Genomic DNA, 22,604 nt, shown 5'->3' on the forward strand with positions numbered 1-22,604 from the left:
ATGCATAGTAGATTTGCATGCCTTCACAAGCTGCCCAATTGCTTGATTAGGGGGGCTTTGAGAATGCCGGTCAATAAGCCCCTTGATAAGTTGCATCTGCTTTTGCACCTCTGCAGTAGAATGAGGAGTCTTTGCAGTCCAGAGCCCATGAGAAGAAGAAGGTGGTGTAATCTCTTTAGCCTGAATATCAAGCATATCCAGCGCACGCTGTGGATTGAATGGCACTAGGCCTGTTGCCACAAATCCACTCTTTATATTGGCTTCTGAAAGTGCTTTTCACAAAGATTGATATAGTGATAAGAAGCCTTGCTTGTCAATATGATTAATGCCAAGCTGCATGCTTTTTTGAACCCCCTGCCCATAGGCCTTCTTTAGGGGAGCAAAGCAAGAGACATCAAGAGGTTGCAGGTGATGGGAAGAATGTGGTGGCATATAGAGAGGAATAATTTCATGATTCTTGCAGAAGAAGTCAAAATCTGCTGTGGCATGGCTGCCATGCCCATCCAGAATAAGAAGGCGATATTTGCCTATAGTCCGCCAAACTGTATGCTTTTCAAAGACCTCTTTTAGCCAAAGCAATCCCAGCTCATCATTGGTCCATTCCATTCTCACTTAGGCCTATTGTCCAGTCCTGAGGCAGATCCTGATACCATGGAGATTGGTGAACCTTGCCAGCGAAGATAATCAAAGGGGGTAGGGCCCAGCCCATGGCATGATTGATTCAATGGCTGTCACCCATTCACAATTCCCAGGCTGTATAGCTCGTACACGGCTTGTGGCATGATAAGATCCAGTAATAACTTTGGCTGTTGATGCCACACCCATTTGAAAGCCTGTTTCATCATAATTGTAGATATCCTGTTCAAGAATACCATATTTTGCTATAGTATTCTGAACAAGATTGAACCAATTCTTGACAATCTCTGGATCCTCACATTAAGCCCGTTGATAATCGTACTTGCGATTATATTTAGAGGCAATATCACTATGCCGCTTGATAAACCGGGTCACCCAATTTGGACCAATTAACCTTTGCAATCAGATAGCAATATAGTTGCCATTTTGCGCACAGTATCATGAGATGGCGGCAGGCCTCACTCATCCATATCAAGGATCCATTGCTTTAGTGAAGATTCCTCCAGCTTGGTAAGCCTTTGATTATTTGCTGAGGTATCCAGGCGAGCTGTACGCCCACAAATGCGGTGTTTTAGGGTAGAATATAAGACATCATAAGTGTCAGCCGCTGCTTTTGCAGAAGAGATTTGACCCTCTTTAACTGCTTTAATTGCAAGCAGCATACGGCCTTCTATTTGCGCCTTTAATTCAGCAGTCTTTGGTGGCATATTTGATGAAATTTGATGTAGTAGTAGATGATGTGGTTGAATAGGGGGGTGGCTTGCTCGGCGGCTCAGACCACCGCTCGCTCGTTGGTGACGCTCGCTCGTTGGTGAATTACGTTACCAGATCATTTACTCTTACTGCTTCTAGTGCCTTGCATGCATTCAGGCTTTCCCACACTGTTTTGATGGCTAAAGTAAGATCTGCCATCCAGTCGTCAATAGACTCAAACTGGGAATTCTTCATGGTCTGAACCATTCTCTAAACCTGGTGCTCAAGACTATCCGTTTCCGGAGCAGATCCACATTCCTATCTGAGAAGCTCTTTCTCTGCTTTCCAGATAAGTTCCATTTGCATAGTGACATGCCTTAAGATGGAAATCTTGTATTTTATTCGATTCTCTTCATTGTATAAATCGGTAACCAGCTTGATAGACTTGATGGCTGTGGACTTGCCACTCTGGGAAGTCCCCAAATTAGTACTTCCAGACAGCCTGAGGGCCGCTTTCGTATCTTCCTCCGATATAAGAGATGAAGTCTGCTGGCGGGGTAGTTGAGGTATAAGCCTCAAGGACAATCTAGAGTTCTTAGAGGAAGAAAAGATTTTGTTCCTCCTTGGGACTTGTTTCGTTCTGAGTGTGCGGGGGTTAGCTGGTGTAGTGGCTGGGTCGCGTTCAATGTTTTTACCAGTTTTCTCGGAGTCATGTTTTTCAGCCAGCTTTGTGCCTGCAGTCGCATTATAAATAGTGGGCTCGTCCCTTGACCTTTCCCCTGTCTCGTGCCGGTTATCTTCCTCCGCTTCTGTCTCGACCAAGGTCTGACAATGATCTGCAGCTGCAGCAGATGAAGGGATACTAGGTTGTCGGCCCAAGCCGTCACTGCGCTGAAGGGCCTGTATCATATTATGTTTTGTTGCAGCACGGTAGGGTCTTGAGCCGAAGAGGTCCGGATCGAATGTGAATGTCGTGTCTATCGAATCGAGGTTTTCAACTGCGACGCTGCGATAGGTATAGCAAGACTCCGTATCTCTCAGCAACAGCAACGACGATGTATCGTCTTTGACTAAGTTGATAAGATGGCGACTCTCTGTCTTTTGCAGCAACTCGCTTTGCTCTATCACAGATTGACTGAGTTCTTGTGTGCGAGTGCATTCGTGCCGATATCTGCCCGGGCTGCTAGGAACCCACCACTGAATGGCCGTAAGAAGGAGATTCAAAGCATTAATCTGATTATTCAAAAAGTTCTGATAATCCGTCATATCGCTTTCTCCCCATAGAAATTGGGTCTTGCTTTATGGATCCAGGTCGGCAGACTCGCTTCTCTGGAACGCGCATAGCTGATCGTCGAGGACAGATATGACTGCTTCGCAGCAATCCAGAGAAATCGCGAGATCTGTAACGAGCTGTTCATTCTGCATGAAGCCATAAAGCCTGGTCTCCATCAAGCCGTTAATCTGATTCAGGGCCGCTTTCAAGGTAGACAGCTGCCCAATCATAAGTCTGAGTTTCATCCCGACTCGTTTGTATCGGGACTGTAAGTCCATCAACGTCTTGATGCTCTTCGAGACCACATCGATAATACGAGTATCGAGCCCGCCGCTCCAATCGCCGATAAGGGATCCATGTTGACATTTTTTGGACTGTAGGATGCACTTTGATGTGCAGGTGAGATGTTCGCTACTTCTATAGGCCTAAGATGTAGCAATTTCCCGCCGCTGCTACCCCCACACGTAGTGCTTAGCTGTCAGCCCGACAAGGCTGTTCTTCTCACTAAGCCACCTTTATATCCGCCGTCTTGTACCGACCCGGGACCTCGAGATCGACACTACCAATACTATTCTCATCCAGAGGTACCTATATTCAACATCCATGAATGCCACAAGACGGGCTCCATTCATACTTTTCAAGTCGCCATACGTCAAGGCCACGGGACGAGTTTGATTCATCGAACTTGAAGATCATGATGGCTCTGTTATAGACTCTGGCATGCCGAAGTCGTCGGACATGGAGATGGATTTTGAGTCTACGACGGGTGCAAAACTTATTCCTTCATCGTAGTACAGTATGTGCGGAACTAAAATGAACCAGGAAGACAGCCATAGCAGATCAGCACGGCCAGAGTTCATCTTCCAGACGGTAGACCAGGTCGTCGTAGAGTTCACGAGGTTGTCGAACCCTGATAAGTACCTAGATAGAAGGAGGCTGCGGATGGGACCGATCATCTGGTCTGGCAGTCTGTGGGTGCTGAGCATGAGTGGGTAGGTATCTATAGAGTAGTCGGAAATTTCTTACTTCTAACTTCCCTTTAGCAATAGAGATAACGGATGTGAACACTTGCCTGGATCACAATCACCCACGTATTCTTTCATCTCCTCAGACATTTCTCCTCTGTCCGGATACGGCACGTTCTTGATCCATGGACACCGGTTCGTAATGACAATGACGGAGTTTAATAGGTAAGTTCTGTCATGTCTTGCAGACATCCCATCTCTTCTTTTCTTCACTCTCTTCAGCCTCTTCAACCCCTCTCTATTTCAGACATGTCGGCCCAAAGAAAGAAGACCTGCTCTGCCCCCATAGCGTCCATCCAGGTAATCTGCAAGCAAACGAGCGCCAAAAAGACACTCAACACAGAGATTCGGAACCCAGCAGCACGACTTTATCACCAAGAGAAATCGAAACTCGTTAAGAATCTGCAGATGGTCCTTCTCGCTTCTAACAAACTCCCAGAAGATAGATATAGAAGGTCTACCACAGTGCCCTTCTTCCCGTAGTTCCGCACCGAATCAACGTTGGGTGTACTCATTATCTCCATGTCATTTGTCCAACAATTGTTGCATAGTATATACATACCTACCTGTAATGATGTCCCTGCGTCTCATAAGCCATGATCAAAGGTTCCTTGACCTGGACTAGAGTCATAATTGTCGATGCTGCGCTACCTGTTAACTTGCTTATATACATAATTCGAATATGGAGTCCATTTCTGATTTATCATAGTATTGTGAGCCCCATGCACAAAGTAGCCGCCTAAATATTGTACTGTACATATGCAATGCATTTATCTAGTAGTTAAATATCTATGCCCGCATAAAAAAATATCAGATGCATAAATGTCTCAGGTATCTATTCGCCCTAAAAACAAAACGCCTGAAATGCAGCATAAAGAGCCCGCTGATGCCGATGAAAAAGAGAAGAATATCGCTCATGAGTACATAGTTAACTCGTAAGATGCGGAAAATTTAATAAGATGACAGAGCTTCCATGGAAGCTCTCCCTCGGTGGCGAGTTCGGTTCGGTTAATCGTCCGCTTCCGTCCAGTCACTGATCTCCCACGCCGTGGCTCCGTCGTCGATGACCAGTTTCAGCGTGGTGAAGACTATTCGCTCGTACAGGTCCCGGGCCGCACTCCTGGCGCGCTGGTGCCATGGTCCCGTCCCTCCCAGTCGTGCATCGGTCCTGCTCCGCCAGACGCCTGTCGCACAATGGTCAGGTTAGCCAATAATGTCGCAGGGAAAAAGAGAAAAATTCTTTTAGAATTTTTTGCCTCAGGGAAAAATGGTTGCAAAAGGACCAGACATACAAGTCGCAAGATTCTGATGATTCTCATCCTTCGTGCCGAACCAGTACTTCAGCAGCCCACCGCTGGCGGTCGCCTCCCGGTGCGAATGCACATCGAGATCATGCAGCAACTGCATGTCGATGTCGGGGAGCAGACGCGATCGGAACACCACGACGTAGAAGTTCTGCTTTTGCCACTGGTACCCTTCTGCCTTGGCGAGATCGCGCAGCAAGTCGACGACGGCCTGCCAATTGAACGACTCCGTGTACGGAGCGGTGGCGTAGTCGTCCCGGATGGGCTTGAAGATGGTCAATGCCTTTGCCAGCAGCTGGTTGGGCGTGTCGAGGGTCTTCAGATCGAGGAGATGTGGTGGGTCGTTGTAGGGTGACACGATGAGAAGGTCATCTCCTCCCTTTGGTCCTGCGGAATGGTCATGGTGGGTTTGACCGATTTGTAGCTGCTGGGATGCAGCGGCATGGAATTTGAGCGCATCGTAGTCAGTGGTCACCAGGCTGTGGTGCAGCAGAGTAGGTGGTTTTGTTGCAGGCGTGATCTTTTCCTTCACGGTTGATGCTGGGGCCGGCTGCGAGGGGAGCAAGGTCTTCACCCCAGCAGCCATGTCTCTATTCTTCAGAACGGAATTGCCGTCAAATGAAAGATTGACAAAGGAGTAAGGCAGAGAAGGCAATAGCCCTTGGGATGCACCAGTGAACGATAAGAAACGGAATTCTTCAATCTAGAAACTAGATCTAGAACACGTCGTGCTCGAATGCTTTCGTGAATAGAAACGCGAGTAAGAAAGAGAGTGACTCAACAGAAAGAAAGACAGATGAAGCGCAGACAAGAGTCAGAAAGGAAAAAGAGAAAAAACGCCTTGAAGGCGAAAAGGCTGAAATCCGTCCCCATCGCCGCTTAAAACGGCATCAGAGACGAAGGTGAGCAACCAGAGCGGCAAAAGCACGCAATATTGAGTGAGACGGGAAGAACCTTGGATCCAGCATGTCTGGACCCGGCGCACGTTTTTCTGTACTATCCAGCTTGTCCACCGCCAACACGATCGATATTACCACGAACGACCTGCCGCATTATTCTGGCGGTCAGATTATTTTTCAACGCCGATAAGTCATCTGGGGAGGAAATCCATGCCCGGTTGGCTAGTTCTAGACTAGGAGATAGAGATCAACGGGAAGAGGGACACCGGTACTTAGTCTTTGTTACTTTTTGCAAGCTTGTCAGCTATGGCCTCAGACCGAAACCAAAAAGAGTATGACAGTAGACATGAAGAAAGACATCGATGGAGCTGACGGCGTAACGTTCGATTGGCGTTGAGATCGAGTGTCGTTCAGGTCCGATCACACCATCCGCCAAGCCGCCACGCCGATCTTGCCGACGGCCCGGATAGATCCCTCTGAAACGATAAAAAATATTGGACTACGATAGGTCATTTACAAGAAGCCCACTATGGCGAATCGGATCACCTAAGACCGCCTACACAGTACACAGTAGAGACTACGCACCAAACCTCCATTCACGCATTCCATTAATGATATACATGACAAGACATAGACTATAATTGAAGATTGAGCTATTCGGATTTCAAGGCAGACATTCCTGCCGGTCCTGGTCCTAAAACAGAACATGATCTGGTATCATGCAAGTACAGCAGTCATAAGTGTAGCCCGCAACCCCCAAACGCCTCGAAAATGCTTCTGCACAAGACGACCCACTTTTTCCGGGGAATGATACACCCTCAATTGAAACAAATCATTTCTTCACCGGTGGCGGGGGTGGAGGCATCTTGCCCTCGCCCGTGTCAACCTTCTTCCTGGCAGGCAGTTCCGGTACTTTGAATCCTCCATTCTCCTTCGGAGCAGTACTGCTCTGACCGCTCTGGCTCTGATTGCCCACCTGTGTAAAAGTACCACTCTTGAACCATCTGTCCTCCTCTGCTTTCCGTTTCCGATTCATCTCAGCCTGAACCTTCGGATCAACAAGCTCGAGACCCTGCACGGGTGTAAATGCAATCGAACTGGCGGTTCCGGCTGTGCCGACACCTGACGTTCGGAGACCCTTTGCTTGGAGAACAGTCGCACTTCCAGGGCCAGCGCCTTGTCCAAAACCACGGAGTGAAGAGGCCGTGCCGCTGAGAGGCGTCGCTGCTCCCCACCCTTTGTTCGACTTGCTGAGTTTGGCCCTGGTCCTCTGGTCGATCTGAGTCGCGCGAATACGGCCGTCGTTCTGCTGGCCAAGCATTCCCAGTCCTCGGGTGCCTTCACCAGTGCCGTAGCCTACTTCTTCTTCCTCCTTGCCGAACGCCACTCTGTTCTGAGCCTTGCGAATCTCCGTCATCGCAACAGCTTCCTTAGCCTTACGGGCCCTTCGTCCACCTCGCTTTCTCGAGGGTTTATCGTCAGGCACAGGAAGAGCGCGCGGCCCCTTGTTTGGTGGCGGCTCTGTAAGCTTCTCCAGACGCTGGAAACACTGCTGCTTCAATTCCTCTCCCATTGACCCATCGCGGTTGGTGCCTGCGACATCCGCTCTAGCGGCCAAGACCATCTTGGAAGAGACAATGCGCATTGCCTGTCGCTTCAAGTCATTCGGGATACCCTGGATGATGGGTGAATTGTAGAGGAAACCCTGGTGTCTAATCCCGACATTGGTTGCAAAACCAAGCCCTTCCTGTCTCTTCGACCCTTGTGCGGCCAGGTTGCATGCTGGGATCTTGGAAAGCTCGAGCAGTCCACCGGCTTGGTTCAGGAATTGAGCGGCGGTCTGGGGTCCGATCAACGCTGTAAGGTTTGGCGCAATCTCCGTCATACGAGACTGCACATTCTCCGCGAGAGCGGTCCTCTCACGGTCAAGCTTCAGGATCTTCTCGCAGGTGTCGAGAACGACCTTCAGTTCCGCTTCGGTCATCTCCCGCCCTCGAGTGGTCGTTCCTTCTACCGCAACGACCATCAATGATGGTCCATCCAGGACGGACTTGAGCGGGGCGCCGACCATGTTGTCGGCCGACTCGGCCAGCGCCTTGATGTTGTCGAGTGGGCCATTTTTCAGGATTGCAACGGTCTTCGCGTAGTCGATGGGATTCGTGACCAGCGTCTCGAGCTCGGGGAATCGTATCGAGTAGTGGTCGCGCAGGACTTTGTGTAGTCGCGTGAGTTCATCGGCCGTAGACGTCGCGCGCTCGAAGTCATTGGTAACTTTGGGTTCGGAGGGCTCCTCCTCCATGCGTTCTGCATCTTCAAGCTCCTGGGCCTCCTCCAATCCTTCCTGGAGTCCTTCCTCAAGTCCCTCCTCATCCTCCTCAAAGTCCCTCAAGAGCTCCTCTGCAGTCGACATGGTGACGGTGGGAGATGGAGAGAGAACCACCGGAGAAGGCGGAGGTTGCGGTCGATTGTTGAAGAAAGTGAGCGTCGCCACGGTCGATGTCAATAACGCAGTCGGCTGAATCTGCTTACATAAGCAACGCGCCCTGCTGAGAGGCGCACCGGAGCTAGGCCAGCGGCTCCGGGTGGCGCAAGAGACCTTCGCTGCAACTCTTATGTTTCTTGTCGCAGCGAAGCTGGAGGAGTCTCCAGGACTACCGGGCAGGTCAGCTTGGGGAGGCTGAACCGTGCAAGAGCAGCGAGCTCTGAGAGAAGGATTCATTTTCCTTCCTTAACTTTTCATCCTATCGACTCTCATCGTTCTCCTACCAACCTTTTCCCTGAAGAATCCGACCGATACAAGTTTCGTTTCCTCGCCGCAATCTCACCGATTGTCAGCTATCCAGAGGATAAACAACACCTGAACCACATCTCACAATGGAGTCCTCACGCGGCCCCCCAAGGGTCAAGAACAAGGCCCCCGCGCCCCAACAGATCTCCGCTGAGCAGCTGCTCCGCGAGGCGGTCGACAGACAGGAGCCCGCGCTGCAGGTGCCGACCCAGCGGTTCGCCGACCTCGAGGAGCTGCACGAGTACCAGGGGCGCAAGCGGAAAGAATTCGAGGACTATGTGCGCCGGAACCGGCTGAACATGAACAACTGGATGCGCTACGCGCAGTGGGAGCTGGAGCAGAAGGAGTTTCGGCGGGCGCGGTCCATCTTCGAGCGCGCGCTGGATGTGAACCCGACGTCCGTCGTGCTCTGGATCCGGTACATCGAGGCGGAGATGAAGACGAGGAATATCAACCATGCCAGGAACCTGCTTGACCGTGCCGTCACGATTCTGCCCCGGGTGGATAAGCTGTGGTACAAGTATGTCTACATGGAGGAGACCCTGGGGAATATCCCCGGTACTCGCCAGGTCTTCGAGCGCTGGATGTCGTGGGAGCCGGATGAGGGTGCTTGGAGCGCGTACATCAAGCTGGAGAAGAGATACAATGAGTTCGAGAGAGCCCGTGCTATCTTCGAACGCTTTACCGTGGTCCACCCGGAACCGAGGAATTGGATAAAGTGGGCCCGGTTCGAGGAGGAATATGGAACGAGTGACATGGTCAGGGAGGTCTATGGATTGGCGATTGAGACTCTGGGCGAGGACTTCATGGACGAGAAGCTGTTTATCGCCTACGCCAAGTTCGAGACCAAGCTGAAGGAGTATGAGCGGGCAAGGGCCATCTACAAGTTCGCCTTGGATCGGCTTCCTCGCGCCAAGTCAATGGCACTTCACAAGGCCTACACGACCTTCGAGAAGCAATTCGGAGATAAGGACGGAGTCGAGGATGTAATCCTCTCTAAACGGAGAGTCCAGTATGAGGAACAGCTCAAGGAGAACCCCAGAAACTATGATGTCTGGTTTGACTTTGCCAGACTGGAGGAGACATCAGGTGATGTGGACCGCGTCCGGGATGTCTATGAACGGGCCATCGCACAGATCCCTCCGTCCCAGGAGAAACGCCACTGGAGGAGATACATCTACCTCTGGATATTCTACGCTCTCTGGGAGGAAATGGAGAACAAGGATATGGAACGTGCGCGCCAGATATACCAGGAGTGCCTGAAGCTCATTCCTCATAAGAAGTTCACGTTCGCCAAGATCTGGCTCATGAAGGCCCAATTTGAGATCAGACAGATGGATCTGCAAGCGGCTCGCAAGACGCTAGGCCAGGCAATCGGAATGTGTCCCAAGGACAAGCTGTTCAGGGGTTACATCGATCTGGAGCGTCAGCTATTCGAGTTCGTTAGATGCAGGACGCTGTTCGAAAAGCAAATAGAGTGGAACCCGGCAAACAGTCAGGCCTGGATCAAATTCGCGGAACTGGAGCGTGGTCTTGATGACCTAGATCGAGCAAGGGCTATATTCGAACTTGGCATTGAGCAGCCAATGTTGGACATGCCCGAGCTCGTGTGGAAGGCGTACATCGACTTCGAGGAGTATGAAGGAGAGTACGATCGGGTCCGACAACTATACGAGCGTCTTTTGCAGAAAACCGACCACGTCAAGGTATGGATCAACTATGCACGGTTCGAGATCAACGTCCCAGAAGGGGAAGAGGAGGAGGAAGAAGAGGAAGAAGAGCGGCCTGTCAGCGAGGATGCGAAGCGCCGCGCTAGGAAGATCTTCGAGCGGGCATACAAGGTGATGAAAGAGAAGGATCTCAAGGAGGAGGTAAGTTACCCACCCACACCTCTGGCTATCTGCCCCAGGCGGCACGTCACTAATAACTTCTTAGCGCGTGGATCTCCTGAATGCCTGGAAATCGTTCGAACACACGCACGGGTCTCCCGAAGACATCGAGAAGATCGAGAAGCAGATGCCCCGCAGGGTCAAGAAGAGACGCAAGCTGGACGACGACAGATACGAGGAGTACATGGATTATGTCTTCCCTGCGGACGACGAGTCTGCAGCGAACCTGTCCAGGCTGCTCCAGAGAGCCCACCAGTGGAAGCAGGAGCAGGCTCAGCAGCAGTCTTAGAGATCGTATGCGGTGTATTGATGATGATCGACACCCGACGTCGAACGCGACTGGGCCGTCTCGGTCTACAAGCCGTGATGTCACCCAGCTGTCACAGCTTTTCAACTTTATGCACGTCGTCGATTTTTCGAGAATTTGTCCGAACTTCTCAGGGTCATATGGTGGGCGCGGGCGCTTAGTGCGGAAGATGTACCGAGTATTTTTTATGGCACGTGCTGTTGGTATTGCACAGCATATTGTAAAAGGTCGTTATTGCTAAGATTTTTTTCATGTCAAAACTCCGATCGGGTTGGAATAATAATTGAATTTGCCAATGCTCCTTTTTTTTCCTTGTCCCGAAGCCCGGTATTTCCGGTTAAGTCCTGTATGTAAATGGCTGTGGTGTGGGGTAGATCAATGAACATGGCGTGGATCATTGCCCTATATGGAGTATGTGCTGCAGCCCCTCTACACAGTACACCGTAAATTGGGCACGGTGCACGTCTTGGCTATTAATGCAGGGGCAAAAGGACGTCATTATCACAGTGCCAATAATGATTTGTATTTGTCTCCTGTGCTTATTTCTGCATTCAACGTCCTGTATCCTCCTTGTCTATGACTTTTGAAGGGTGTTGTGAGGACAAACCCGTCAGGACAAGAATGCGTCTTGTAGAACGTGCCATGTTGTGAGACGGCAAGATAGTGGCTCCTCCGCGCACACTACGCAGCGTAGTTAAGTGTGTACTGAACACATTACTCAGTAGGGCAACATGGCAGAGTTCACAGGACACAGGTTATCGTGCCGGCCCCGGTCAGCAAGGGCCAGTGACGTTTGTTGTCGGCTATTTCAGTTTGTTGCCCCTGTGCTAACTGTTCGCGAGCCCCTCAAGGGCCACCAAGGTAACCTTGTTCCTGGCTAGGCAGGGGAGCTTGCGGGCTTTGCGCCCTTGAACGAATGACCGTTTTTGTTGCCGTCTGCCGCCCGTCGGGCATGGCCAATTGGGCTCCTTGAGAACTCGACTGGGCACTAGAAAGGTCTCCCAAGGGAACCAGTGAGGACCACAATCAGCTGTTTATTCGATCATTCGTGAGCTCCACGGCGCGGCGTGTGAAAAATGAGATATATCGTGGTTAATCTGAATCTTGTGACCCTCTCTAAAAAGTCAGCTGGAAGTCAGATTGACGCAGTGCTCCGTACTCCGTACTACTTGTATTTAAGGCCACCCCTCATCGTGAAGGCAATCGATAGCGAGGTGGCGCGATGCCTATCGGGAGACGGGTCTGGGACAACCGACGACTCCACTGGCGGTCCATGGATAACGCGCTCAGCCAGCCGCTCCAACGGCGTACAAGTAGACAGCATGACCGTGTTTTTGGTGTGATGTTGATGTGATTATTCAATATCACCCCGTATTAGTTCCACTCTTCCTGCTGCTGCAGTCTGCAGACCGTTATCGAGGTTGTCCTTGCATCGAAGTGGTAGGAGTTGCCCATTGAAGAGGCACATCATCATACTGCGCATACTCCGTACTGCGTCAAAGCTCAATCGGGGGTTTTCTTAGCTTTTGCACAGATCCAGTCGACGATGGCGTCGAAGCAGTGACATGTGGGTTTCAAAGTGGGCTCCTGGAGACAGTTAACGATGTTTCCCAGAGCATCATGACACAAGCTGACATGAACCCCTGTTCATCACAGCGTTTTTGTAGAGCAGAAGCCACAGCTGCTCGAGCTTGGAAGCACAAAAAAATGATGGTACAGTAAGAATAACCAGAGTAATAATACCGCAGTGCTTCTCCGGTGGGAGGGTAGAGAGGGACAGGATGATCGATGGACGCCGGCGCAGACCTGGCGCGGTTAGTCTCTAGCAGATCGCTCCCTCACGCGCCCCTTGTCAACAGCCCAGGAGAGCGTCTCCTCCCCACCTCCCTCTCTCCCTCTTCCCGTCCTCGAGGTCAAGTCCGGAGACAGGCTGAGTCCTTCGTCCTCTCTTGTTGAGGCCTTCTTGTTGTTCGACGGTGCAGTGCACTTCTTTGCCGGGTGCAACGCTCTAGTCTCTTCCCTCGTTATCTATCCTTCTCAGACCTGTTTCCCTCAGGACCTCTCGACGTGCTGGTGGCCAAAGCTGTACCCCGTTGTTTCATCTTCCAACTCCCCTGTCGTCCTTCTTCTGGGGCTGTCGGCTGTCAGTCCACGGCGCCCATTGCTCTCCGTCCTGTGAAAACAGGGAGTTCGTTTTATCTCCCAATTTACCCTCTTTGTCTCGACGTGTCGCGTCTTCTGGCCGGTTTGAGACCGGTGCTGAGTACCTGGGTACCGTTTCCCTCGATACGGCTCACTTTTCACACTCCTTTGTTTGACAGTTGCGCTGCCACTCATTTTCGCGGGCACCGTTTAGAAGAGATCGAGGCGAGACACCTCCGCAAGTCAGTAAACTTCGAGGCGTGTCCGAACTCGACAATCTGAAGAGACCTGGACTGGGATCCTGAGAGGTTGGAACGATTATCTACACACCCAATCGCTGGCAATCGGGCTCTCCGTACGCCTACGTCACTGGTAGAGCCGTCGATATCGATCTCGAGGTGCTCATTCACGAATCCGGTCGCTGCTTAACCATGAGATAGTACTCTGGCAGTCTTCCTCCGTTTCGCTCTTTTTTTTTGACATTGCCGCTCATTGAATCAGCATCCAACTGCTTGTTGGCTGGTCGTTTATTTACATTTATCTTCGGCCGGCGTATGCGAAGACACGCATCTTTCGATATGTCTCTCCCAACTCCTCCGGTGAAGCTGGAGGACCACTGCTCCGTTATCTACGACAACATACTCTACGTCTACACCCCTAAGTCTTTTCTGTCCTTGCCGCTCCAATTGAACGGGAAATGGAAGCAGCTCCCAAAGGGAGAAGCTGTGTCAGGCGCAACGTGCGTCAAAGGGGGGGTTGACGGGGACAATAACCAAGCCGCGCTCTACGTGGTTGGAGGCACAACTGACTCTCCTGATTACTATGGACTCCAGCGGTATTCATTCCAGAAAGGACAGTGGGAGACTCTCGACCTACTGACGGAAGACATTCGAAACCGCACCCATCATGGAGCTGCGTATCTCAATACGACGTCGTCCATTCTCGTCTACGCAGGTTCACAGGACGGCAATGAGACTCCCTCAACTCAGACTTTTACAATTTCCACCTCTCCACCCTACGACGTTTCATCCTACATGTCACAGGGAGCACCGCCAGCTGTATCACCTATGCTACTGCCCTGGGATGATAGCAGAGCTGCATTGCTGGGTGGTGATACATCCAGTACACGAGTCTTTGTCTTCAACCCCAAGGAAGGAGGCTGGGCAGACTCAGGCGCGTCCCTCGCGCAAGGACTCCCAGATCAGGTTAAATGCGCCTTGGTTCAGGGCTCCGATGGCAGCAAGGTCTTAGAGACCTTTGACATGAGTACGTCGCCTAATACCGTTACGAGGGTGGCTCTACTCGATGTCGGCGGTGTTCCTGCGCGTCCAGGCCAACTTGTTGGCACTTCATCTTCATCTACCGATACACCTTTGGCGAAGACGAAACGAGACCTCACTCTGGCTGACTATCCTCCATACAACGGTACCTTTGCGCCAAAGGAGCCTAGGACTGGATATTCACTGGCGCAGGATAACAATGGGCTTGTGGTCATTTCCGGCGGGAGCGAAACTGATCCTATATGCATCTTCGATCAATCGGCGAACCGTTGGCTGGATGCAAGCAGGGTGTTCAATGGGGACAATGTAGCCACAGCAACTGGGACCTCTGGAACCGGGGCCGCCACGTCGATTGCCTCCGGATCGTCTTCTGCTGCAGCCATCGGTTCCGGGGAGAGCTCTAAGAGTCGAACCAATACGATTATCGGTGCGACACTTGGATCCATCCTGGGGTTCGCGGCCTTGTTAGTCATCGCCCTGCTGGTCCTTAGGTGGCTTAAGAAGAAAAAGCAGATGGAAGGCCGTAAGGGGCGTAATGGCGATAGTTCCGCCGATAAAGATCGGTTGAGTTTCCAAGACCAGGGAATGGAGCCTCTCGCCCGATCTGCATTTCCTATGGCAAGAGGTCCAGTACCATCGGCTGACTCTTTCGCCATAATGTCTGGCAAATATAGTGAGAAATTCGCAGAGGCCCGTGGTCAGGGCTATGGCCAATCGCCTCGCGAGCTATCTAAAAGTCCATTGACAACAATTCTTTCTAGCCGTGCAGATGGTGCCACAAGTGCAATGTCGGGCTCAGATCAACGGTCACCGCAACGCTCCTCTCCAGATGATCTCCCCCGAGGTGATCGACGTACGGACGAAGGATGGAGTAAATATTTCCAGGACAATGATGCCACGAATCTTGTGCGAATGGAGTCCACACGATCAGCTGTTTCTTCCGACAGTGCGAAGTCATCCGGTTCCGACGGCAGTGTGTGGCCTCGCGCAGCCGTTGCGGGTGTCACACCCCTAAACCTAGGTGTACTGGACCAACCGAAACCCATAGGACGTGTCCACTCAGGGAGTCCGAGCACCGAACACGTCTTCTGGGATACGGAAGGTCATGGCGTTGGTGTTCAACCTGGTCAATCGGCCAAAATCTCTAGCGCTGACTCGGTCAGTCTTGCCTCGGACGATGATGACCACGATCGACCAGATGCGTTCTCATCTGGAATTCGAGCAAGTGTTCAAGAAGGCTGGTCGCAGAGGGATCTACGAGACTCGCTACGTCCGCCAAGCAGCACCTATAGCAACAGTCTCTATCCCCCGGCCCCTGCCCGTGGGGCTTCCGCCGCACAAGAGCGTTCCCGGATTCAATCCCGGGGAAATGATACGACACGTTCCAGTGCCCGCCAATCCAGCGTCGTAATACAGGATTACTTTGGCGAACAGCCTCACAGCAATATCAACTCGGATATGAGCTGGTTGAATCTCGGTACTAGCAAGTAACCGCCCGTCGTCCTCCAGGTCAGCTGTAAATATCCGACTTATCTCCCGACCCACAAAACAACGTTCTTTCACGCATCAAGACCACTCTCTTGCACGCTATGATCTACGTCAAAGCGAGAGAGGGTGGCTTGCCCGTCCCTTTATCTTGGTATCTACTCCGCTACGACTCCTGTGACTTGTCTCATAGTTGGTATCCTCGTTGAAGCAGGCGAGGTAATGACATCACGCTATGCCTGTCGATACATTCGATACATTCCTTGCCAGCCGTATCATCGGTGGCCTAACACTCTTTACGGAAATGTGCGCCTCTGTATTTTCTCAGTTGGGGCTTCAGTCTTTTGCATTGTAGTCAGGTTAGGCGTGTCTCCCGAGTCTCTGTGTTGTCAGCGTCTTTCATTTCTGTCCGGAGCCGTCTGATTTGCTCATCCTCTCCGTTCGTTGCATTATTAATACCCTGTACGGACCTTGGAGCATGCGCTCCTTTTGTTTTGCTGTAAGTTTTGGCCTGGATGTCCAATGCGTATCTTGCTCTTTTCCGTTGTGCATCTTGCGGATATCCTATTTTTTGCTTTCTGATCCTTCAGTTCATGGTGACATATTGCTCATCTTTCCCTTTTGCACTTGTCTATGTACATCCTGGTTCCCATGTTTTGGGTAAAACCGAATCAAGGGAGTTGGATGATATGGCCTTCGACAGCGTCCGGAAAGGCCTTTTTACCTCATTCTGACTTGCTCGACTTGGGTTCCGATTGGGTTAATGTATGGACGTGTCCTGTATATCTAGGTAGCTCTATGTGCGAATGTTTGCAATAAAGAGCTTATGTCCGGTTGGGTGCATGTACTGAATGACCGGAGGTTTTAATTTATCGATCTGGGAATCCAATGAGCGTACTATGTGTTTATCTTCCAGGCCAAGCAAAGTTAATGTATTATTTTCAACCTAGGTCCAATATCAGTGGGGCTATTCTGGTGGAGATCTGCCAGCGCTCTCATTAGACTGCCAGAGGTCTTGGCATGTTATTTGAACTACTTGAAAAGATCAGCCTCCTAGCCAGTACACTTGGAAATAATTTGCATTAAAGGCCACGCCCCCCTTGTAACCTTGGATGCTCATGAATACTAAGTACTACTTACTAGGCTTCAACTCCATCACACCAACCAAGCAGGCCGATTCGCTACCTATAGGTAGTCAATGCGCCCATTGCTAGGTCGGTATCATGTAAATATTTTCCTAAATGGTCACTCAACTCGACGACATGTAACTCCCATACTGTGCCAGAACACCGTTGAGTTCATACAGTCCACCAACTGCACTCTTTACCAGTGACGGTCACATTGCAGTGGACTCGAAGAGAACAAAATGAATGCCCAATACCTATCATTTAGGTTGCCAACTCTGTAGGTCACTGCATGTCCTGGCATTCGAGGTGGTATTGCCTACGAATACCACACTGTACAGTGATAGGAAATCGAATGGTATATATTCCTTTGCTGGTCGCGAATGATTAACTCTCAGTATTAAAATCCTTCTCTACAATACCTCCCAATCATTGGATGCAATGTACTGTAATTCTACCAGCTAAGATAATATAAATTGGCCCTTTAATACTGCCTAGATATATAAACTACGCCTAATCTCTAATTACCTTATATGGTTACTACTATGCCCTAGACAGGACATTCGACAGTCTATATTTCACATTATACTACTTCACAAAAGGAAATGCTGGTGTCTGAGGACACGAGAGGCACAGACTTCAATGAGAACCGTCACGATAAATGGATGACGAATCCAAGGAAAGCTCCTCGAAAACTTGCTAGCGTCCAATAAGACCGCAACAAAAATTACTTTCTTATTGTAACCCAAGGCCAGAGTCATATTGCCTACCAAACCTATATTTCCAAATGTACGTCGGAAAATGGTATTTGATGCGGATTACCGCTGCTACCGGCCATCCTCCGGTGAACAGGTGCATGACTTCACCCTTGATATGACACTATTCACTCTAAACAAAATTATATTTTATCTACAACGTGAAGCAAACCCAGTATTTCGTACTTACCAATCAGGCTGAGACTTGCCTTTGTGAGACCAGCTTGATCGATTAGGTATGGATCCACGGTCTACTCCACTGACTCTGCAAAGGGGTTCTTTGCGCAGATTTCTTGGATCCACATTCTCTGGACACGGCTGCATATCTCTACCTGATCCAACAATGGATCAATGAAATCCAAAAAGTCTCCAACTCTTTCACCATCTACCTGTACTAGCTAATACTATTGCTTCCTCTGCACCTTCGTGGAATGGGTCTATTCTTTATGTGCTTGCTTCTCATATTTAGCTACTGTACTTTGGTCTGAATTTTGGGACGCAGTAGACAGTCACCACCATTAACGATGGGAGTATCTTTCTCACGCCAAGGACAGTACACTGGTTCAAACAGATATGGCACAGTTCCGTTGATACTGTTCGAGATTAGTATTTATCCTGATAGAATTTACATCTTCTCTTCTGGGAAAAGTGCCAGCATGCGGGCTGCCTCCAACGCTCGGCATATTGAGGTGGAAATTTGACTAATTTAGATCCCGATCGTCTCCCGCTCCCAAGCTTCGAGCTGCTTGAGTGCAGTCCCATCTCAACCGTATTGTGTCGATGTCCGGTGCAGCATATGACATCGACGATGATGACGACGACGACAGCGATGACAATGACGACTTCAACACTCATGCAACCAAGCTGTACAGGTCCTCATCGGAGATTCTTCCATGGGTTCCTGGCCCTCCTTCCTCTCCCTCCTTCTCCAACGACGACAGTGTCAAATTCCACAATTGCGTCACAACTGCTTCAACCAATCCATCTCTGCTGAAGACACAAGAGTCGGAGGGACAGGCCCAGTCTGCAGAAACAGAATGTTAAAAGGGTGGAAAAAAAAGTGGTATGCTAATTTTCTCTTAATATTGCGTAATATAATCCAACTCATTACTTTCTAGTCCATTCAATCTGCACGGCTTGACTTGTAACCGGAAGAATAAGCTTCTTCTGTATCCGTAGCCTCTGGTTATATTGTAGCGGTACCCAATGGAATGGTTAACCTAACTACGTAAATTTGATCTTATACACCATAGAAGGATGCAGGATACTAGATAGAGTAGTCGTATTAGTAGCCACACTATTGCGATTCGTAATCCAGTTTAGTTATCTCTCAACAGGTATCTAGCTCGGTACATTAGCAGTTGTGTTGGAAATAGAATACGATAGGACAGACTAAGAGTCGGAGGAACTCCGCATAATGTCTCGGACATAATTGCTCTCTATGTTGGCTGGGCTGGCTTGTATGTCGATCGTTTCTACCTGACGTCCATATTCACGGTCAGTTAGTGTGTTGGGCATTTATGGGGCAGGGATTGCGTAGGCACATACGACTACGCCTACAACTCCAATTACGCGGTAATTTTTGCTTTTTGTACAGACTTGCTACAGCCATGTTTTCGGCAATATTCATACTGTTACTGAGGAGCCTACGTTTTTCTAGATCGCAGAGCTTCTTTGCCTGTCTCGGTACTGGATGATCTACAGTAAAATTAACGCGCATGAAAATAAACAAGCAGAAAGGGAAGGCATACTTTCCAGCAATTGAGCAAGCCGTCCGAGAAAAAATGGAAGGAAAGAAGAGAAAACAGAGTACCGCGTCGCTTGCGTAGTCAAATGGGGCGCAGCTGGCCCGAGGAACCACGACAGCACGGAGATGATGTGTAAGGATGAGAATCCCGTCTGGGACGGATGGCCGCGTCCGTGTGAAGCTCCTTCGACGAGTCGAGTTGTTTGGGAATGCAGCTCTAAATAGGTGGTAAATTCCATCTAAAGCTGAATACTGGCCGGAGACCGATAGCGCACAAGTAGAGTGATCGAAAGATGAAAAGCACTTTGAAAAGAGAGTTAAATAGCACGTGAAATTGTTGAAAGGGAAGCGCTTGCGACCAGACTCGCCCGCGGGGGCTCAGCCGGCACTCGTGTAGTACAGTGCGCCTCCCACCTCGCTATGAGGGACGAAAAAAAAAGACTCTTATTTACTCCGTGAATGGGATGTAGTGTATTTATCAATTATAATCATGATTTCATTCGGCTATGCTAACCTGAGACAAAGTCAGTCAATCCCTTGCAGTATGCATGCATCCGTCCATTAAATGTACTCCTACACAAAGATTTGAAACAAGTCATGAAAGCCCCCGCATATTATAAAACGGAATATTATGTAAAGATTGTTCCAGAAAAAAATATGGAGGAGATTGATGCATCTGACGTATCATATTTTTGCCCCCGTACTTTGTATTGACTACTTCACTTTGATCCCAATCTAGACTCGAGGCATCTTAGACGCTTGTTTATTTTTTTTCCCACTTTACCCGGAACCCAAAAGTCCATTCGTTTTACTATGAGGCTGAACAGTGATAAAGAAGGAAATAATTCTATAAGGTAGACTAGCAGTTTTTACATTAACAAGTGCAACTTTTTCGATGGCTTTAGATACCTAGCCTAGTAAAGAAACTGGCATTCCACTCATGGAGAAATCAATCGAGATGCCAAATTTGGCACATTCTGATTCACCTAGACTATGCAGATAGGCTTTTTTGAGTGACTCGAGACTGCCAGGTTCGACCGAGAATCTTGGGGGCTGTATCTGTTCTAAGAATCCCGTAGCTGACGTCGCAAGAAAAATCCACTGTTAAGCACCTGGATTCGATATATACGGAGGGGAATTAAATGTCTGAACAGCTGGGTCTCTCGTAGTAGTAAACTGCGTTACTTTAGCAGTAGTCTTACCTTATAGAGTATCAGGAAGAGGTAGGAAACTTTATCTTTATTCTAAACCTACTGTCGGATAGGCCAAATAGCTGTATCAAATGTGTTGAAACAAGTGTCTTTTTAAGAGGACATAACTTGCATTAATTCATGACTCATCATGGAAGACCAGTCCTTGGACAGCTAAGGCTCCGATTACCCAAACACAGACACCATCAATCCTTACCTTCATCACAACCCCACTTGTCATAACGCTGGTACAGATTCAGAAGTGACAGCCTCACAAAGATCCTTGATCTTCATGGCCCTCCGCAAAGGTGACATCCCCACTGCGACTACTGGATCTCGGATCGTAAGCCACCCGTGCCGCTTATCCACTATCGCGCCTTGAACGAGTTGGGTCCATGGAGAATGTTCCCAGGCTCGTCCTTGTGTATTAGTATTGCGGCAATGCCAGCAAACTTCGGGGCTCGTGGGAATTGTGGTTGATGCTAGTGGTAGTAGTAGTGGACCAGTCAAGGGGCGGTATATCAATCTGCAACCCGGGGTCGCGGAATCTTACAGTTGTAGTATCCCCGTAGGCGACCTGAGTGGCGAGACGATGTACACGAGTGGATATCGCGGGACGATTGGACGGTGCAGCTTCTTTGTAGATGGCAAACCCTTGGGTATCCAGAGCGTGTCAGGAGCAATAATTTGGTACATGTATACCATACATATATAAACATACCCTATTGTCTTTGTCGCGCTCTCTCATATACCTCTCACACCATCCACGCAGCGAGCTTTCAAAACTGTACGTTGAGTTAGAGATGACTCTGTTGAGGAGTTAGTAGTGCCGCTGCTACTGTCTTAGATCTGTACTGATCAAGTCTCGCACAGTCGACTGAGTAATCGATCGAGATGTCGAAATCCACGACAGCCTCTTTTTCCTGACTTGAACTATTTCTCTTCACCAATTGTGTACCGGTAACCTGGAGACAAGCCTTGGGCGGCGTTGAAAGTTGCTGCCTTGTAAAGTCCCACAGTGCCTCCTCCGATGGTGAGACGGCTAGAGCTTCCTGATCTGAGAGGCAGATCCTGTCTTTCGGGGAAGATCCCGGACCCGGTGCAAGAGATGCCATCATTTGTTTTGAGGATATCCCGAGGCTTATTCCTGAAACGTATGTAACAAGGCTTAGATGGTTTCCTGGAGAAGATACCAGCACTGGTTTATGCGAAGGGTCAAGTATATGAACTAAGAAGGCATGTATTCACTTCACACAACGGGCAGCACTGATGCAATCGTGAATTCCCCAAGGAAATATCTTATTCAAACTATCTACTTCAATAAAATTACGCGGGTTAAGACTCCAACTAGTGAATAGAGGGGAGTACCTCGTGTCAATCAGTTCTGGTCGTTCACCGTCTCATTTTTGACCGACGGGTCTCCTTAGCTCTGTGAACTTTTCGTGTGAGCGAGATACTGGGGCAGGTCCGATACTATAGGGATGTGTATGGAGGTGTGTAAATTTCCAAATTTCTGGCATGAAGAATTCACGTAAAACAAGATCGCTTTTCCTAACCGAATAAAAAGGCTCGATAATATGATATAATCTCCGTCCTCTAATGAGTAGAGCAGTTGTGCACCTGATTTATCGATGGCCAGTTGTGGTTATACATTTTGTGGGTCATTCCTACGCCCAGAGCTGGGCGGCGGCCTTGCTGCACCAGGGCCCAGGGGGCACCAAGATGGTGGCTGGCTGATAGTGATATTATTATTATCGTCGAAAATCAGATACGCCTCGTGGGGGTCGTCAGATGTTTCCACTGAAATACCATTACGCCTCCTCCAAGCGTAGGGTAAAAGAAAAAAAAAAACCTACTGGTTAACAAGCAGAAAGTCAGTATTGCCGCAAAAACGAAAAACTCGTGAGAGGACCACGCAACGAAGACATTTTCAATTCAGCTCCCTTGCCTGCCCAGCCGTGGCAAACGCCTCATCCCCAAGCACAAATCTCGGAATCATCATCGGCCGTTAGCGCTAGTACCTGATCTATCCCCGAGTGAGCCTGACACGATGCGCTATGCGCTCCA

General features: G+C 49.6%; 6 protein-coding genes across 6 annotated transcripts, besides 3 other annotated features; 4 read left to right on the forward strand and 2 right to left on the reverse strand.

The window, feature by feature from the left end:
• Positions 1-3,400: 3,400 nt before the first annotated feature.
• VTN00DRAFT_4357 (uncharacterized protein) lies at positions 3,401-3,796 on the forward strand (the record flags this gene model as incomplete). The annotated part of the gene is made up of 2 exons (XM_069430776.1): positions 3,401-3,594; positions 3,646-3,796. The coding sequence occupies 2 exons, from the start codon at positions 3,401-3,403 to the stop codon at positions 3,794-3,796; spliced, it is 345 nt and encodes a 114-aa protein (XP_069289878.1).
• Positions 3,797-4,635: 839 nt separating this feature from the next.
• VTN00DRAFT_4358 (uncharacterized protein) lies at positions 4,636-5,517 on the reverse strand (the record flags this gene model as incomplete). The annotated part of the gene is made up of 2 exons (XM_069430777.1): positions 4,636-4,811; positions 4,920-5,517. 2 exons carry the CDS (start codon positions 5,515-5,517, stop codon positions 4,636-4,638), a joined length of 774 nt encoding a protein of 257 aa, XP_069289879.1.
• A 1,145-nt stretch (positions 5,518-6,662) lies between these two features.
• VTN00DRAFT_4359 (uncharacterized protein) lies at positions 6,663-8,240 on the reverse strand (the record flags this gene model as incomplete). The annotated part of the gene is made up of 1 exon (XM_069430778.1): positions 6,663-8,240. The coding sequence occupies one exon, from the start codon at positions 8,238-8,240 to the stop codon at positions 6,663-6,665; it is 1,578 nt and encodes a 525-aa protein (XP_069289880.1).
• Positions 8,241-8,704: 464 nt separating this feature from the next.
• VTN00DRAFT_4360 (uncharacterized protein) lies at positions 8,705-10,796 on the forward strand (the record flags this gene model as incomplete). The annotated part of the gene is made up of 2 exons (XM_069430780.1): positions 8,705-10,489; positions 10,554-10,796. The coding sequence occupies 2 exons, from the start codon at positions 8,705-8,707 to the stop codon at positions 10,794-10,796; spliced, it is 2,028 nt and encodes a 675-aa protein (XP_069289881.1).
• A 2,738-nt stretch (positions 10,797-13,534) lies between these two features.
• On the forward strand, positions 13,535-15,727 carry VTN00DRAFT_4361 (uncharacterized protein; the record flags this gene model as incomplete). Its single annotated transcript, XM_069430781.1, has 1 exon — positions 13,535-15,727. One exon carries the CDS (start codon positions 13,535-13,537, stop codon positions 15,725-15,727), a length of 2,193 nt encoding a protein of 730 aa, XP_069289882.1.
• Positions 15,728-18,256: 2,529 nt separating this feature from the next.
• Positions 18,257-18,644, forward strand: VTN00DRAFT_4362 (uncharacterized protein; the record flags this gene model as incomplete). Its single annotated transcript, XM_069430782.1, has 2 exons — positions 18,257-18,289; positions 18,357-18,644. 2 exons carry the CDS (start codon positions 18,257-18,259, stop codon positions 18,642-18,644), a joined length of 321 nt encoding a protein of 106 aa, XP_069289883.1.
• A 612-nt stretch (positions 18,645-19,256) lies between these two features.
• Positions 19,257-19,298: a sequence feature (Protein overlapping with rRNA (VTN00DRAFT_4363, KAL2011645.1) was converted to a misc_feature.).
• A 115-nt stretch (positions 19,299-19,413) lies between these two features.
• Positions 19,414-19,724: a sequence feature (Protein overlapping with rRNA (VTN00DRAFT_4363, KAL2011645.1) was converted to a misc_feature.).
• A 1,771-nt stretch (positions 19,725-21,495) lies between these two features.
• Positions 21,496-21,655: a sequence feature (Protein overlapping with rRNA (VTN00DRAFT_4363, KAL2011645.1) was converted to a misc_feature.).
• Between the last annotated feature and the right edge of the window lie 949 nt (positions 21,656-22,604).

This window comes from Thermoascus crustaceus (assembly GCF_041956765.1).
Source record: "Thermoascus crustaceus strain CBS 181.67 unplaced genomic scaffold VTN00scaffold_2, whole genome shotgun sequence".
NCBI lineage: Eukaryota > Fungi > Ascomycota > Eurotiomycetes > Eurotiales > Thermoascaceae > Thermoascus > Thermoascus crustaceus.